This window comes from Molothrus aeneus, chromosome 8, assembly GCF_037042795.1.
Source record: "Molothrus aeneus isolate 106 chromosome 8, BPBGC_Maene_1.0, whole genome shotgun sequence".
Classification (NCBI taxonomy): Eukaryota; Metazoa; Chordata; class Aves; order Passeriformes; family Icteridae; genus Molothrus; species Molothrus aeneus.
The window spans coordinates 12,829,972-12,845,278 of NC_089653.1; the positions used below are offsets into that span (position 1 = coordinate 12,829,972).

A 15,307-nucleotide genomic window follows, 5' to 3' on the forward strand; every position below is an offset into this window, starting at 1 on the left:
GGATGAGGTGGCTGCAAGCCCCTGGGATAAGCACTGGCTCTGTGCCATGGGCTGCTGTGTGCGAATTGGGCATCTGCTGGCAGCTGGACAGACAGGCCTGGGAGGAGGGATGGACTCCCTGGGAACTGCTTTGAGTCCATGCTGAACAGCCAGACTGCTGAGAAATTAGTTCTTTTGCTTTGTAATTGGCTTTGTGTATACTCCTTTTGTGCTGTCAGTGTTGAGGCAGACACTGAGCAGAAGCTGGTGTAATGACAGGGTAGGGCTCCTCTGTCACAGGGTTAGGCCATGGAGCAGTACCTTGAGGGAACTGCAGAGGAGGGACAAACACAAATCTCTGCTAATGGACTGTCACATCCTGGGGTTGTGGCCTTGCTTTGCTGCCCTGACCGACAGGTGAGCCAGCCACTGCCATGCTCTGCTGGGGTATGCAGGGAGGAGAGCTGCAGGAAAATCAATCTTTAAAATAGTTTGACATGAGCAGTTTCTCCCTCTTTCCAAAAAGCAAAATGGCTTTTAAAACACATGGAAGACATCTGATTTTCAGTTTCACAAAATTGCAAGGATTCCATCCTTTTAATGCAATTGACCTTATTTTTCTAATGCTGTCAGCACATTCAGCTTTAGGTAGCTAACATTTTCAGTGTATTTTTCCAAACGTGATATAGTCTCCATTTTTCTATGTAGAAAGAATAACTCCTCTAAATAAACAAGACAATAGTTATTTCCACTCCTCTCATTCTCTTCTCATTGCTGCTTCCCTTTCCTCCCCACTAAATTACCTCACTGGATGCTTTATAAAAACTGTATTTAGATTGCAGTCTGTAGAGGAGAGAGCAGAAAGCACTCAGTAGTTCTTTATTCTACTTATCTGGAATTCTCCATGTAAAAAAATACAGACTTGTTTCTAAAAGCAATATAAAATTAATGGATATGATTGGTGAAAAATGATGTATTTTCTTACTTACGCTGTAAATATCTCTTCAGCCAAATGCATTTCCTTCTGAGACATGAAAGCAATCTAGTGAGATGGTGCTGAACAGATAGTTCTCCAAATCAAACTCCTCCTTTTTTCCTAATATTTTCATTGCAGCGAATAAGAAATACAGATCTGCCAGTCTGCCTATTGAACTATCTACTGCAGCTTAACTGCAGCAAGGAAGCAGTAATCCTATTGTGCTCTTCCAGCAGTCTCCCGGGAAGCAAAAGGCATTGAAATTACTGAGCTGCTGTCCTATCCCCTCCTCACCTGTCTTTGTGGCTGTAAATATAGTGTCTGCCTGTAAATAACAGTTTGCTGCACCTTTAAGCATGTTCCCTAACAAGAGGCAGCGATTTACTGAGGTGATAAGCTGTAACTAATACTAGGGTATCATAATGGGTAAATAGATTAGCACTGTGCTTCTCTGTATTTTGCTTTCTAGGGAGCTGCAGCTCCTGCACTCGAGGTGCTTACTGTGGCACTTTGCAGTGCCAGAGATTGCAGCTCCCAGGGCCGGGCTGGGTGCAGCTGGGGAGATGCAGCAGTGCCTCTCTGGGGTAGCATTGGCTGCACACCCTGGTTTCTTTACTTTTTCTGGTCCCTGGCCCAAAAAGGGTTGTCATGGGCTGTACCAATCTTCTGTGCTATGGCTATAAAATTATGTTTGACCTGCATCATCAGCATCCATCATGTAATATTTACAGGTATGCCAGCATCATTTGTTTTCAAGAAGTATTAAGTGGGGCAAGCATGATCTGTGGCTTCATCCTGCTCAAGCTCCTTGATTTTCCTAATGGAAGGGCCCCAGCACTTACAAAGCAGTTGTGCTGCTGCTGCTGGGTGATGGGCAGTCGTGGCTGTGAGGGATGGAAAGGTGCCCCAGAGCAAGCAGTGGGGGCCTTTCTCTCTGTACTGCCTGGCAGGTTTTCGGCACAAAAGGGCCCTTACAGGAAAGGAGCAGTACCAGGGGATGTGGCCGGTCCTAATAATTGTGTCACAAATCTTGTGATATTTGGCATGTTCTTAAAGACTTGGCTCCTAGAGGCAGGGGATTAAATAACAATTGCTTCCTTTCTCTTTCAAGCAAGGCTTAGCTCTGTGGTTGCAGAGAAATGCTTAGAATGTGACTTGGGCTGACTGGAAAAAAAAAAAATTGCCTTCCAGCCTTCTTTCCCCTCCTTGTCCCCAGGATCCCAAAGGGGATACATTGCCATGTCTTATGATTTTTTTCAATGAAAGAATTTAAGACTATTGGACACATCCAGAAAGACCTAAAGTGTTGCCAACTTTGGGTGTATGGGAGTATTTATGAGTTTTTTAAGGAGAGGTCAGTCACATTCTGTGCTGAGACCCACTCTTGTGGTGTCTGGTCCTCTTCAAAGAATAGAAAAAGAAAAATGGGACTGGGTAGCAGCAAGCTGAATGTCTCTGAACTGATTTTTTTCTCTTGCTTCCTTAGGGAAACCCCTTGGGCTAGTTGTAATTGAAATTTCTCTTGTTTTTAAATCTATATTTCTGCTTTTCACAAATGTGAAAGCTGAGGCTGCTCATGTCTGCGTTGGTTTCTTAACGCAGTCGTCATTAGCAAATCGGTATTGATTTATTCCTATGGAAATAGATCAGTACTAAAAGTGAAATGCAATCCCATTAAGAATGATACTGGTTTTGCAGATGGAGAAAAGTAGGTCAAATATTGCACCAGTCATCCCAGAGAGTGTCCCTTTAAGCCAAATAAATGTGAGAATACACTTAAACTGTCAGTATGTTATTTGATTGCCATTATTCTGTATCTTTTTGCATGAGCTAGCAGAGCCCTCTATGACTGAACAGGAGTTGAAAGAAAATGTCGATTTTGGTATATTAACCAGGTTGTATTTTACACCTGGGCTGTGTACACGGCTTCTTGGGGGCTGTATGCGCATGTAAGGATTCTTCCTTTCCTCTCATTGCAACAGTTGAGTTCAACTTAAGCAGGAAAGGCACATCATTGTATGCAAGGGACATTGTAGCAATGCAGCAGAGGAACACGATTTAAATCTGATCATTAAACTGCCGCAGCAAGGGGCTGCGAGAGACGGTGTGGATGGTCCATCTGCAAAATCTGTGCTCCTGTTGTACAAGGAGGAGGGGCCGAGGGGGAGAAAAAGCAGCTGCTTGGCTGTGCTATGAGAGGGTGAGACTGACTGTTGGCACCATCTGTAGCTGTCCTTTGTGCTTGCTGCTTTATCTGTTCATTATAGTATGATACTGAAATTCTCGTGCTTTGAGTGTAAATGAGTTGAGATACGCCTAATACTGTCAGCATAAAAAGCAGTAACTAAGTACACTAAAGATGAATAGTGTAATCTGTAAATTCATTTTGAGTTTGTTTTATCTTGCTTGAATAGCCCAGGAAGTGATGTTCTCCAGAAGCCAGCTGTACCAGATGTGTGTATTGGCCGGGTATATATTCATCTTAGCGAGCAGAGAGCAGAGCACTGGAGGTGGATGGAACAGGAGAGAGGGGAGGCTGCCCTGTGTGTTCCAGCAGAAGGGAGCAGACTCTTTTAGAGGGAGGATAGAGCAGGTCAGAGGGGAATTTGTAACTCCTAAGGTGGCTACAAACAGCTTTGTTTTCATTCCATGCACAAGTACCAGCACAGGGAAGAGAGTGCTTATTATACATGGTACATGAGTTGAAATGTCCTGAGGGAGGAAAGGTTGAACTATAATGAGTGCTGATAGGGATGAGTAAATTGCCTAGGTTTTTACCTGCAGTCTCTTAGTTTCTAAAAACATGGGTCCTCTCCAGATAACTTGTAGAATCAAAACATCCAGCTTATCTTGAGGACCTCTTTGTTCTTTGATGGTTTACATTTTCCTTTTATAAATCTGCGTACTGGATATTGGCAATAATAACTCATTAAGATGCTTTCTTATCTTCACCTCACCAAAGCAATGCTCTCATTGGCATATTCTTTTTCCGGAAGTTACACTGCTTTTTTTTCCAAGCAGGTTTGGCTTTTGTTTGCAGATTCATGCCCTCAGATCCATTGGGCTGTTGCTTTTTATCTTACTTGTCAAGTGCACATAGGTGTGCAGAAGGAGCAACTCCCTTCTCCCATCATAGGCTCCTCTAAGATGGATGATTCTGTAGTAATTACACTCGGCTGTGGAAGTGCTCAGCATCCACTATTACTCCGTGATGGCTGCGTTAATTGTTCGGCAGAACACTTTGTTCGTGTTTCCCGAGCTCAAGTGGCTGTGGGCAAAGGAAGAAACCCTGTGAGGCAGGAATTTGTATCTCCAGGCGGCTGGAAAGGGGGAGGGAGGCCTTTGTCACTGGCACATTAGTAATGATATGGCAGGGATAAAAGGTGAGTATAATTTGATCAAATGCTTGTTGACAGATTCCTTGGCTAATAGAGAAGCAGCTTAGACTGACACTCGTTGCTGGAACATTTCACAGAGCTGGAGGGAATGCTTTTTGTAGGCTCCGTGTGAGGCTGACAGTTTCCCAGTGACCATATTTAGTTACATAAAGAAACGATGGCCCCCTTTTGTCACAGCAGAGCTCTAAAATGCCTCCCTAAACACCTCTCTTGACCTTCTGCTTGATAAATGCAATAAAATTGCTACCTCTTCTTTGTCCAAATGCAATAAAATTACTACCCCTTCGTTGTGCTAATGTGTGATTAATTCACAGCAGTGGCCCAGGCGATAAGTATTTTTGTGTGGCCATTTAATTTGAGAAAATCCAGTTGTTTCTTGTACTGTACTTGTGTGCATTTTTGGTAAAGCAGGTTCTTTTTCCTGCCCCACAAATATGACTTTACAGTTAGTCTCTTTGGAATTTGTTCTGTGTTAACAGTGCATGTGAGTAGCTGCTGGGAAAAGAAGATGGTGTACCCTGAAATGATAGTTAGCTACTGCTTATGATTGTTATTTGGTGAAAAGACAACCATTAGAAAATTAAGACATGAAAACAGGAGCCTCAATTTTAGAGGATTCTGCACTTGTCTCTTTTAAATGAGCAAGCCTGAAATTACATCTAGAGTTTGTTACTACCCTAAACCGCTATGGCAGCTTGGGTTTTCACTAGTCTTCTGGTTCTCACCCATCCATATAATCTGTTGATTTGTGTTCAGTCTGCAACACCTCAGGAAGGCACTTAGTTAAAAATTAAACATAAAGCGTTTTTTTGTTCTGAGGGTTTTGTAAAGCATCCTTTAAAGAAGAAAAAAGCCCAAGCACTTCCACTTGAAAAGTTGATTTCTTTCCACTGCAGGATTTTTCAATTAGTCTGCACTTTGTTCCAATTAAACTCCTCACTGTGTTCTCATACCTGGCTGACTTTTTACCAGAGCCACTTATGATGTTGGAATTAAATAGGCAGCTTTAAGACTCGTGTGGATGTTGCTGGAGGTTTTGGTGGGGTGTCTTGGCTGGGTGCACTCATCGGAGCACTGCAGTCACTTTCTGGGGCTCTGCTTACTGCAGAGTAGATGGTTTCGATAGCAGGGCCTGGTCTTTCTTGAGTGTGGGTGCATAAGGGAGAGGCCACATTTTCAGGAATAATGACCCCTTTCATGTCTTTAGAAGGAGTTGCAAGCTCTTCTTCCCTCTAAGAAATCTCTGCATCTTCATAGTTCATCAGTGTGATTTTCCTGTAAGCACAGAATTACCCTCATTGACTACAAGATTAGGCACATAATGGAAATACACATTTAGGGGTTGTGCTGGGTCATATATAGATTTAAGTGCCTAACTTTGCATCCATACATCATTCTCCTGTTTATCTATTCAAGACTGGTAGCTCATAGCAGATTTGGAAATTAATTTGTGCACATGGGTTTCTCTCCAATTAATCTTATCAAAAAAAACAGCTGAATAGAAAAGAGGTCTTTTTTTCTTTGCTCCCCCCATAAATTATGTCCTCTCTATGTTTTTGTTATGTTTCTGTTAGTGTGAAATGAATTATTCTGCATCTTGCTTTACTTGTAACAGCTATCCCATGTCCTTTTGCTTCATCCATTCTTCATCTCTGTGCTCCTGGGCTATGCAGAATGTTTGTAACTTGGGTAAAAATGTTCTTATGATAGTGTAGGGCAATTAGAGTCTCAGTTTGATAGGATAAAAGCGTGAGTGGTGGTTCACGGGCAAGCTTTGCACTCATGGTGTTTGTCTAGGTCGTGACTCCTGTTACAGTGGCTTGCACCTGCAGGGGGCTGTGCTGGTTCCTCAGATGTGTGCTCACTGCCATTTGTTCTCTTTGCACAGCACTGCTTTCATCGTGGTGTGAGGAGCTGGGACGGCTCTTGCTGCTTCGCCACCAGAAAAGCCGGCAGAACGATCCTCCCGGGAAGCTCCCCATGCAACCCCCCATGAACTCTATGAGCTCCATGAAACCCACCCTCTCTCACAGGTGAGTGTGGGCCCAGCCCCCAGCACTGCAGCCTGGGCAGCGTGTTGTGAGACAGATCTGCTCCTTGAAATGCTCGGTACCACTGCTGGGGGGAGCGACACTGTTTCATGCACTGCTCAGCACTAGGGCCAACAGGGTATCTGTAATTACAGCAAGCACTAAAGAAACTCAGATTTTCTCTTTGCTATTGCCCCATATGTGATGAAGTGACACTTGTGTCTTCAAATCTGTGGTCAGATCAAGTGGGTGTGCTTTCAAGCTTCAAGTCATGCCCTAGAGATAAACTTGTACCTCATGTCTCTCATCAGACACTTGCCTGATGTTTATTTAAATACAATTGGCTTTTCTTGATGTTGAAAACTTTTCACTGATGTTCTGTGTTTTAACCATCACTGGAAATGTATTGTATGTAAAGCAACTGTACTACTGTGGGTGTAGCCATAGATCAGAGGATGTCCTGTACAGTCTTACATCAGGTGAGGGTCAGACAGCACTTGTGTTAATTTAGAGAAAACATGAATGTTAAAGGACACTGAAAGAAGATGATGTGAAGCCTTTGATTACCAAATTATGTAGAGGATCACTAATTGTAATTCTTGTCTGCACAACTTAGGTCACAGCAAAAGCTGGAGATAAAGTGTAGACAGGATTGAGCATCCATTCAGTGCTTTATGTTTCTGGGAGTTTTTTTTTGAAGGCTTTCTTTACCTCAGCATCACATTAAAAAAAATCACAAATAGTATAAATTTGTTTTATGTAGGTTTTTTTTGTTAGTAAAGGACTATGAGAGTGTAATGAGTCTAAATTCCTTGTACCTAAGTTCTGTGATAGCCTAACTAACTTGGACTTTTGTGTGAGAGTGGAGCTTAGGGACATCTTTGTACCAGAGCATTTGCATATGCAAATCTGTCTGCAAACAATTTTTTGGGGTTTGGGTTGAACAGTTTTTCATTATTTTTGTTGCATTTATGGGAAAACCATGCAATAACTATGCCTTTTATTTCAGCCCTTGAGAATAAATGAAGTCCTTTTTTTTGAAGTATAATTAATATACATCACTGGCTTTTCAGAGTACCTAGATTTCCTCTTTTTTAGTTGCTTATGAAACGACTGATTGTAAACACATTTAACAAAAAAAACCCAAAAAACCAAAGAAAACTTAATATTTTAAAATAATTTTACACTTGGGAGAAGATTTTTCAGAAGACAAAGTGAAATTAGTGGCTAGTCTGCAGAGAGTGTGGTGCAGTATATGTGCTCTCTTAGGTGTAGTTTTGTAGTTTTTAGATGCCTGATTCTCATTTGACCTTTTAGCCTCTGTTCCTCTAGAGTCTATAAAGTAAGACTATCTCACAGGGGCTGTGTGCTACATTACTAGATAATAGATAAGATAGGCACAACTCACTTCTTTCGTGGCAATTTTCCACTGAAACTGTCACATGTCAAAAAAGAAATACTTTGTTCTACTAAACCTAAATACCAGCGTTTCCAGCAGTACCGAGTCATCCAGTATCCTGCCTGTAGCAGAGCAGCCTCATCAGTGTTAGGCAGTTCCTGCATATTTCTCTCGAGTATTGCCCTTGAATTGTCCTACTGGGGAAGAGACTGGGAGCAGTTTCTAAATTACTCCTCTTTACCTATGAGATGCCCCTCTAGAAACAGAATTTCTGTGGCATCACTTCTTATATACAATAACTGCAGCAGCCACTTTGGGATTTGAAATGTTTGCATCACTGCTTTGGTGTGTGTGCTGTTGTCTCTAATTTAAGTGTAATTGCTCAAAATCTCTCAGGTGGTATATTGGAATGAGACATCCTGTGGCTCTCCAACTTCTTTTTCCACCTGGAACTGTTTATTTTCATGCATATTTTGTAATCAGTCTATAAGACAGAAGTGAAGTATGGTGTGAAGAAGAATTGAGTTTTCTATTTGTTTTAATTAAACAAAAGATGAAAAGCCACTAAGTACAGTATTAACTACAGTCAATGATGAAGCTGTTGATGAAGAACCATTTGTATTTGCATTAGATTACAATTGGGTCAAAAGCTTAGTATTAAAGTTCACAGTATCTTATCTCTAATCCACAAGACTTTTCTGTTAATTCAAACAAAAAAAAAAGCATGCTTTGTATTTCCTGAAACAATTAATGTAGCCAGCTACTTCAAGTTTTGTAAAAGAACTAGATATTAAATTAGAACAACCAAGAGCATATACAAGTACCTTACTTAACAAAGACAATGTAGATATATGTGAGCTGCTGATTATCATTAGACACACAATTAAATCCTTCCCTGTCATCAGACGATCTTGAGTACTCCATACAGAGCTTTTTCTGCTGTTCCTTTTACTAGCAGCAAAACTACCCAGAACTCTAGTCAGGGGACTAGAATCCTGATGTAGCAGGCACTACAGAAATACAGGTGCTTAGTCTCAAAGTTGAAACAGGGCTCAGCTATTTAAAATAAATTGTGACTTAATAATGCATCACAAGAATCTAAATCTAAGGATTCATATTTAATAAACTATGGGCACTTACACTAGAAGTAATTCAGTCCTGGCCTGTTTTTAAGGACAATCTTTGATTTTTAAAAGTTAATTGAGCTATGAGAGAAAACTGAAGTAGACTGATCAAGGAGGGCTTTCCTAGTGTTACTGTTGGTTAAATGCACTTACAGAGAGCAGAATGTAAGCCATGTGAGGATGTGCACACATGCAACAAATGCTTTCAGAGTAGGGACTGTATTGTTAATTTCTTTCTAAATTTAGTTTTTCATTTACAGAATGATCAAGTGTTGCATACAGAAAAAAATCAGCTAAACACCTACTGTCTAATATAGGCCAGTTGGCTGGATTGCAAACTCCTGTGCTTTGTGAACAGAATGAGCACTTGGCTGTCAAAAAGAACCTCCCAATCTTAGGGGTTGTTTAAGTCTTTGCAGTCTAGTAGTCAGCTCAAACTTGAGTGTGAGATTTTATTTTCACCTTAGACCTTTTTATTCCTTAATGTGAGTAAACTTTACTCCTGTATTGAAGGACCAATGTAGGACCTATCCACCTCCTTAATCCTGTGGAACTTGTAATTAAAAACCTACTTAATGGATTTATGGGGGACTTTAGGAGAGCTGTTAGTCTTCGGGCTAGCCCTTTTGCACAGGAGTGACATTTCATGCTTTCTAGCTTGCAGGGTAATTATTTGTGTTGTAGTTTTCCAATCTGACAAACTGTCTGTAGTAACAGATACTACTCAAGGTGGCTGATTCTTGAATAAATATAAGGTCTTTGGCAAATGCTGTTATATAAGTACAAATTATTGTCATTATACACCTTCCAATGCTTTGATGAAGTTCCTACTTAAGATTCATTACATTAAGTGGTGGACCTCTACATGTGTATCAAATTGAATCTTGGTTGAAATGGGTACAGTTCCAATCAATCCCAGCAGGAATTGCACCCTGGTTCATTTTTACGTCAGTCTGACTCAGGCGAGCTCTGGGGGGCTTCTCATTTCTTGCACAGCTTGTAGTAAAGCTTATTTGTCCACAAAACCACCTAGAAATAGACAGCTGTTAGTTGCAGTTTAGTGTGTTGCCATGAGCATCTGTAGGGTTCTTACTGTCTTCACTCTCGCTCCAAATTTTGGTCTTATGCATTAATTGCCAGCTGTCTCACAGTTAGTGACCCAAGGGTGGTAATGCTTCTATAGGGCAGTCATGCTTGATGAAATATATGAAGATAATGTTGTTTTTATCACAAATTACTTAGTGCCAAACGTTTAGAGAAAATTGAACAGTAGATGAAATGAAGCATTAATTCAATCATACAGTAGATGTGTTATTTATTACCATTAATGTTTTATGTTCAGGCAATCAAAAATACCTTTTAGTGGCTAGACTTGCTTTAAAAGAGTGATTGTTTTTAATGCTTGTTTTGTCCTTTTTTTCTTCCAATTTAAACCTAAGAGCTGAACTTTCAAACTTTCATAGGAGCTCTTGGAAAAGAATGGTAAATCTGTCTAAGTTTTTACTGAGTGGTAGGGACTGGCCCGGGCATTATTAACAATCAGGAGTGAACTGGTTATAACATACTAGTACAAACAGTGTCAGGAGTTCTGTAAAGGCTGCTACCTTTTCAATTTTGCATCATAGGCTGTTTTGACCAACAGTGATAGTCACTTCAAAAAAGTCTGGGTGAGGTCACGTGCAGCACACACACACTTTTATGAAGACAGGGACATTGTGCATGTTTTATACATCAGTTTGAAGTAGGGGTTGCTCCGTTATGTCATGTGGCTCTGGCTTGCAGGAGCAAACTTTGCAAAAGAATTCTTAACTCTTGAGGTAAAAAATAAAATTGTTTCAAAGCCTTTTCATCTTTCTGGTTGTGGAGTTGTGAAATAAATATAATTAGGGACTGAACAGATGGTAAATCCTAATATAAAAGAATATACCCAGTAAAGAAACGTATATTGCTTCTGATTCTGCAAAAGTAGCTTTGCTGTTTTTTCCAGTTTCCTTTCTGTCAAGAAATATTAATATTTACCATCAGGAGAGAATAGGGAAGAATTCAGAATCAAGAAATGTTTCTGTAGAAGAGTCACTCCTTAAAGAAAAAAAACCCAGAAAATTTCTTCAGAATAGTCTGCTTATGTTCTAAGCATTGCAAAAATAAAACTAATTGCTCCAAAGTATTGTCCCAAGAGTTGTCCATCTCATCCTCTAAGTGAAAGTACTCATACTAATTTTATCACGTACACTTAATGGGGAGGAAGTGGAAGAAAACCTTGAGCCATTGAAGCTAAAAGAAAATTATGAGTACCTTCTCCTTGAAAACTGCTAAGTGTAACCATTAGCTGCTAATAATTAAATATTGAATAATAATAATTAATAATTAAATAATAATAATAATTAATTATAAATAATAATAATTAAATATTGAATTATTTCATGTGAGAAATCTGCATTTCATTTTAGATAAGTTTGTGGTCAGTTCTTGTGGTAACAGGAAACAGTAATGCGTAACTTGATTTCAAATATGTATTCCTTTACATGCTTGGTAAAAGGTATAGGATAAGGATCATCTTTTCTTGTGTATACAGCACCTTGCACAGATGTGAAAACAGGTCTTCTCTATTGATTGATGAGTCAAAGTGAGTGCTGTTGTAATAAAACTAATATGTAGCAGGACTACTATAATTTTATGGGATTTTTTTCTGATAAGTACATATAAATGGCTGTATACTCTGTATTTTTCCTGTAGATGTTGTAGTCTTATGGTGTTAGTTTGTGATTTTTTTAAATTATACAATGCCAGCTGATATTTTTAAAAGTAAATACTAGGCAAATATTATTTAAGGTCTGTCTGCTGACTGAGGCAAAATCTGATCTTCTCAGGCTTTGCGCTGTCTATGTTAATTTTTACGGTACAGCAACAGCTTTGAATAGATAGGTATCATTCTCATGTTTGGGCCATATTGCACAACTAATTCCTGAAAATGTCTGGTCAATTGTGATTTCTGCGTAGTGATTATCACAGGAGTATCATGGCTCTTTGCATGAGGTCTGCTCTCAGAAGCAGGTGATATGTGCTGAGTGTACGTAATTTTCCTCTTCAAGCATATTGGAAAGGTACCTTCTGTCATTTGTTCTCAATGAAACCAACTGATTTCTGGTGGCGGTAGGGTTAAAAATCATTTAACTGTGGCAGCACCCCTGGTTTTTAACCATTTTGACTGTCAGCACGATAAGCATGTGGTGCCACTGAAAGCTATACTTTGCCTAGCCCTTTGTTGCAAAACTAATTGAAATCATTGGGAGTCTTTTAACTGGATTGAACGCCTTTGGATAGGGCACATCAGAACCAAGTCAGTGCCCTTCTACCTGCACAGCATCAGCCCCACCTGAGAGGTGGAGCAGTGCTTTGCAGGGCACAGAAGGGCCGGGGAGGGCCAGCCCGTGGCTCGGCACAGGGGAGCTCAGTGTGAGTTCTGTTCTCTGGGTACCCGCGCTGTGAGCATCGCGCCCAGCCTGCCTGCCAGGAGGTGACATGGCTCCTAAGCAGGGAGGGAGCTCACAGTCTGGCACGTAACAATTACTGACATAAATTACAGCAAATACTATGTCTTTTTAAACCATTTGGGGGTATTTTTGGATTATTTGGCAGCAGGATCACAGATGTATATTTTGTCCAAGACTTGATATGTTTCTTGATGCCTTTTCTTTACATGTATCTGTTATTCATTCACTTACATGAAAATGTCACCCTCCACAGGATTTCTCTGTTAATAGATTACAAAAGGAGTGAATTCCCGGTGCTCAGCTTTGTCAGTTGTTGTATTCCTGCTACTCCCGTACACTTGGATTCTCAAATCTCTCAGAATGGCAGTGAGAAGAAAAGGAAATAGTCATTACTATTTGCAGTGGTGGAGGGCTTTTCTAATGGTTTCCCTAAAAAAAAAAAGGGGTTAGCAATTCGAGCTAAGACACTCCTGGCTGGTTTTCACTAGATATGACAACAAAGCCTGTTTGGCAGACAGAGCGCATCAGCAACCTGGGCAGATGGGTCGGTGACATTAATTAGATACTGGCAGTGCTTTTAGCAGGAATCGGTGATCTCTTCCCATGAAAGGGCTGTTCCGGGGCTGGGGAGCAGCGCACCAGCCGGGCACTATCTTCAATGTCCTCGTCTCCAGCGAGCTGGGAATGCGGGGAAGGTACCACAGCCTGTTCGTGCTCTCAGCTCCCACTTAACGCGTCAGGGGAGATGCGATGTGACTGTTTGTTTGCCCGTGTCCCTGTGTCACCAACAGCATTTCCAAACTACCCTGACAGGCAGGCAGAGCGCGGAGACGGCTCGGGGAGACGCTTCTCAGACCTGTCCCTCCCCGGTCAGGTCACTTGCCCTGCCCTGCCCTGCCCTGCCCTGCCCTGCCCTGCCCTGCCCTACTCTGCTCGGCCCGGCCCGGCCCGGCCGCTCCGTCCCCGCCCGCCGCGCTCCGGGCGCTTCCCCCGGCCCGGTCCCGGCCCGGCCGCTGCCCTCAGGGTTCGGCAGGGCTGTCCCTGCTCCCCGGCCAGCCCCGAGCCCCCAGCCCGGCTCGCTCCCCGAGAGTTGCGGCGGTGCTGTGCTGCCCCCTCCTCCCTCTCTCCCTCCCTTCCCGCCGTGCCTCTCGAAGAAAGCGGTTTTTTTCTGTTGTCGGGGAGCGTAAATCAGCTTCATCTAAAATCTCGGAAGTGCAAGTCCATCACATCTTCCTCCGAGCCGCCTGCTACACCTTGCGTGAGTCAGACTGCAGAGCTCCCGGTGCCCTTCTCGCTGTGCGGGGCTGCTCGTGTTTCCCCCTGTCTCAGAGGCAAAAGCACAAGTGGAATCTGCTCACGCTCTCAGCGGTTCCTTCCCCGGTTGTTGTAGCAGTCGCTGACCTCCAGGCACTATGAATAAACAGCAAAGCTGGGAACAAAAGGAGTCTTCTGGCTGCCATTATCTCACATTAACATAGCAGACGCGCTGCGGTGTGAACAATGCGAGTCTCATTCGCCGATAATCAGCGAGTACCCAGGCATTTGGATTACCAAGGCAACAGGCAATGGTAGAATACTGGGTGGGTGTGTTTTTTATTGTAAAGGAGCAGTCGGATATGGAAACCCAGGTATATTGATAAAGCAGAGCAGAAGGAATGCCTGGTGGCAGGGGGGGACTGAGGGCTCGGGGTTGCATTCCGACACACGTGAGATAAATAAGACATGGATGAAGCAGGTCTGTGCTGTGAGATGCAATAAAGATTAAACGGCATTTGTCAAGCTGAAAACGATCATAAGATAATTTCAGCATTTTGTAAAAGGTAACAGGTGGCATGTTAATAGCAGGGCTGTTACCGGTGGATTTTGTAACTGTAATCTGGGCTGTAGTAATGCATTGCATGGTCTACTTGTGTGACAATAGAGCTGGGTGTGATGGTTTTATCTTTTTTCCTTTTATCAGATGGATGCTGTAGTCCCCATGTCAGACAATGTAACCCCTTCTGCTTCTTAGAGGCAGGAGTGGGTCTCAGTAGCATTTTTGTTTCTTACCTGCATAGCTGTGATCGTTTATTCCACATGGACAGAAATAAGTGGCATTATCTCTGTATCTTTGCGTGTGCACACACATGTGCGTGGACATATATGAAATCTGTAGTGAAGCAGGACTGTGTGTGCATGCAGGGGAAATGTGGTGCTTTGCAGGTTCAAAAACTTAAGAATTAATCTAATTATTTGGCCTAATGCATTTTTCTAATTTCAGGACTTAAAATCAGATGCAGTAACTCTTGCTGAGCAGCATGAGACTTGCAGGCATGGCTCTAAGTGATGACACTGAATGTAGAGTAAGGAAGCACAGCAGCGTGTCACAGCCTGATCTGTAGCAACCCAGTGTGAAATGGAAGGCAGCATTCCCACCTTGTGCAGTCATAAGTCATGCAGGCCTCACAGGCCTTGTCACAAATGTAAAGAAAAAGTTGAGGGCTTTCAGCTTCCAGAGGTGCTTTGTATCACCTGCTGAACTGCCAGCTCGGTTTTGCTGTCTCAGTCTCCACGCAAATGCCTGTATTGTGCATATGTGTGTGGCTGCATGAATGGTTATTATCAATGTGTGTGTGGATATTTAAAAGAGCAGAGGCAGGGGGTGATAGCCACCTGCTAGCAGCAGGTGCCATCCAAACCACTGAGCTGATAAATGGCTTGTTGCCTTCACCTTTTGACTGCTTTGCCTGCATCTGCTCACCTAGAAGGGGTTCAGAGTGCTTCTGTGTTTGCATACAGTTTGCCAGAAAACAGCCTCCTTCTTATTACAGTGAATTATGAAATTTCTAACTGCTTTCAGTCTTCTTTTCATTCAGTACTGAAACAACACTTGAGGTAATTCTTTCTTAGGCAAGGACTAGGTATGGA

The 15,307-nt window shown here is 42.1% G+C and overlaps 1 protein-coding gene across 6 annotated transcripts in view; it reads left to right on the forward strand.

Moving 5' to 3' along the window:
* The window catches only part of ZMIZ1 (zinc finger MIZ-type containing 1), a 337,858-nt gene that overhangs the window by 279,894 nt on the left and 42,657 nt on the right, over positions 1–15,307 (forward strand). For all 6 annotated transcript variants that reach the window (XM_066554169.1, XM_066554172.1, XM_066554171.1 and 3 more), the window contains one exon: positions 6,242–6,386. In XM_066554169.1, coding sequence (XP_066410266.1) covers positions 6,242–6,386 — 145 coding nt within the window. The remainder of the gene's footprint in view (positions 1–6,241; positions 6,387–15,307) is intronic.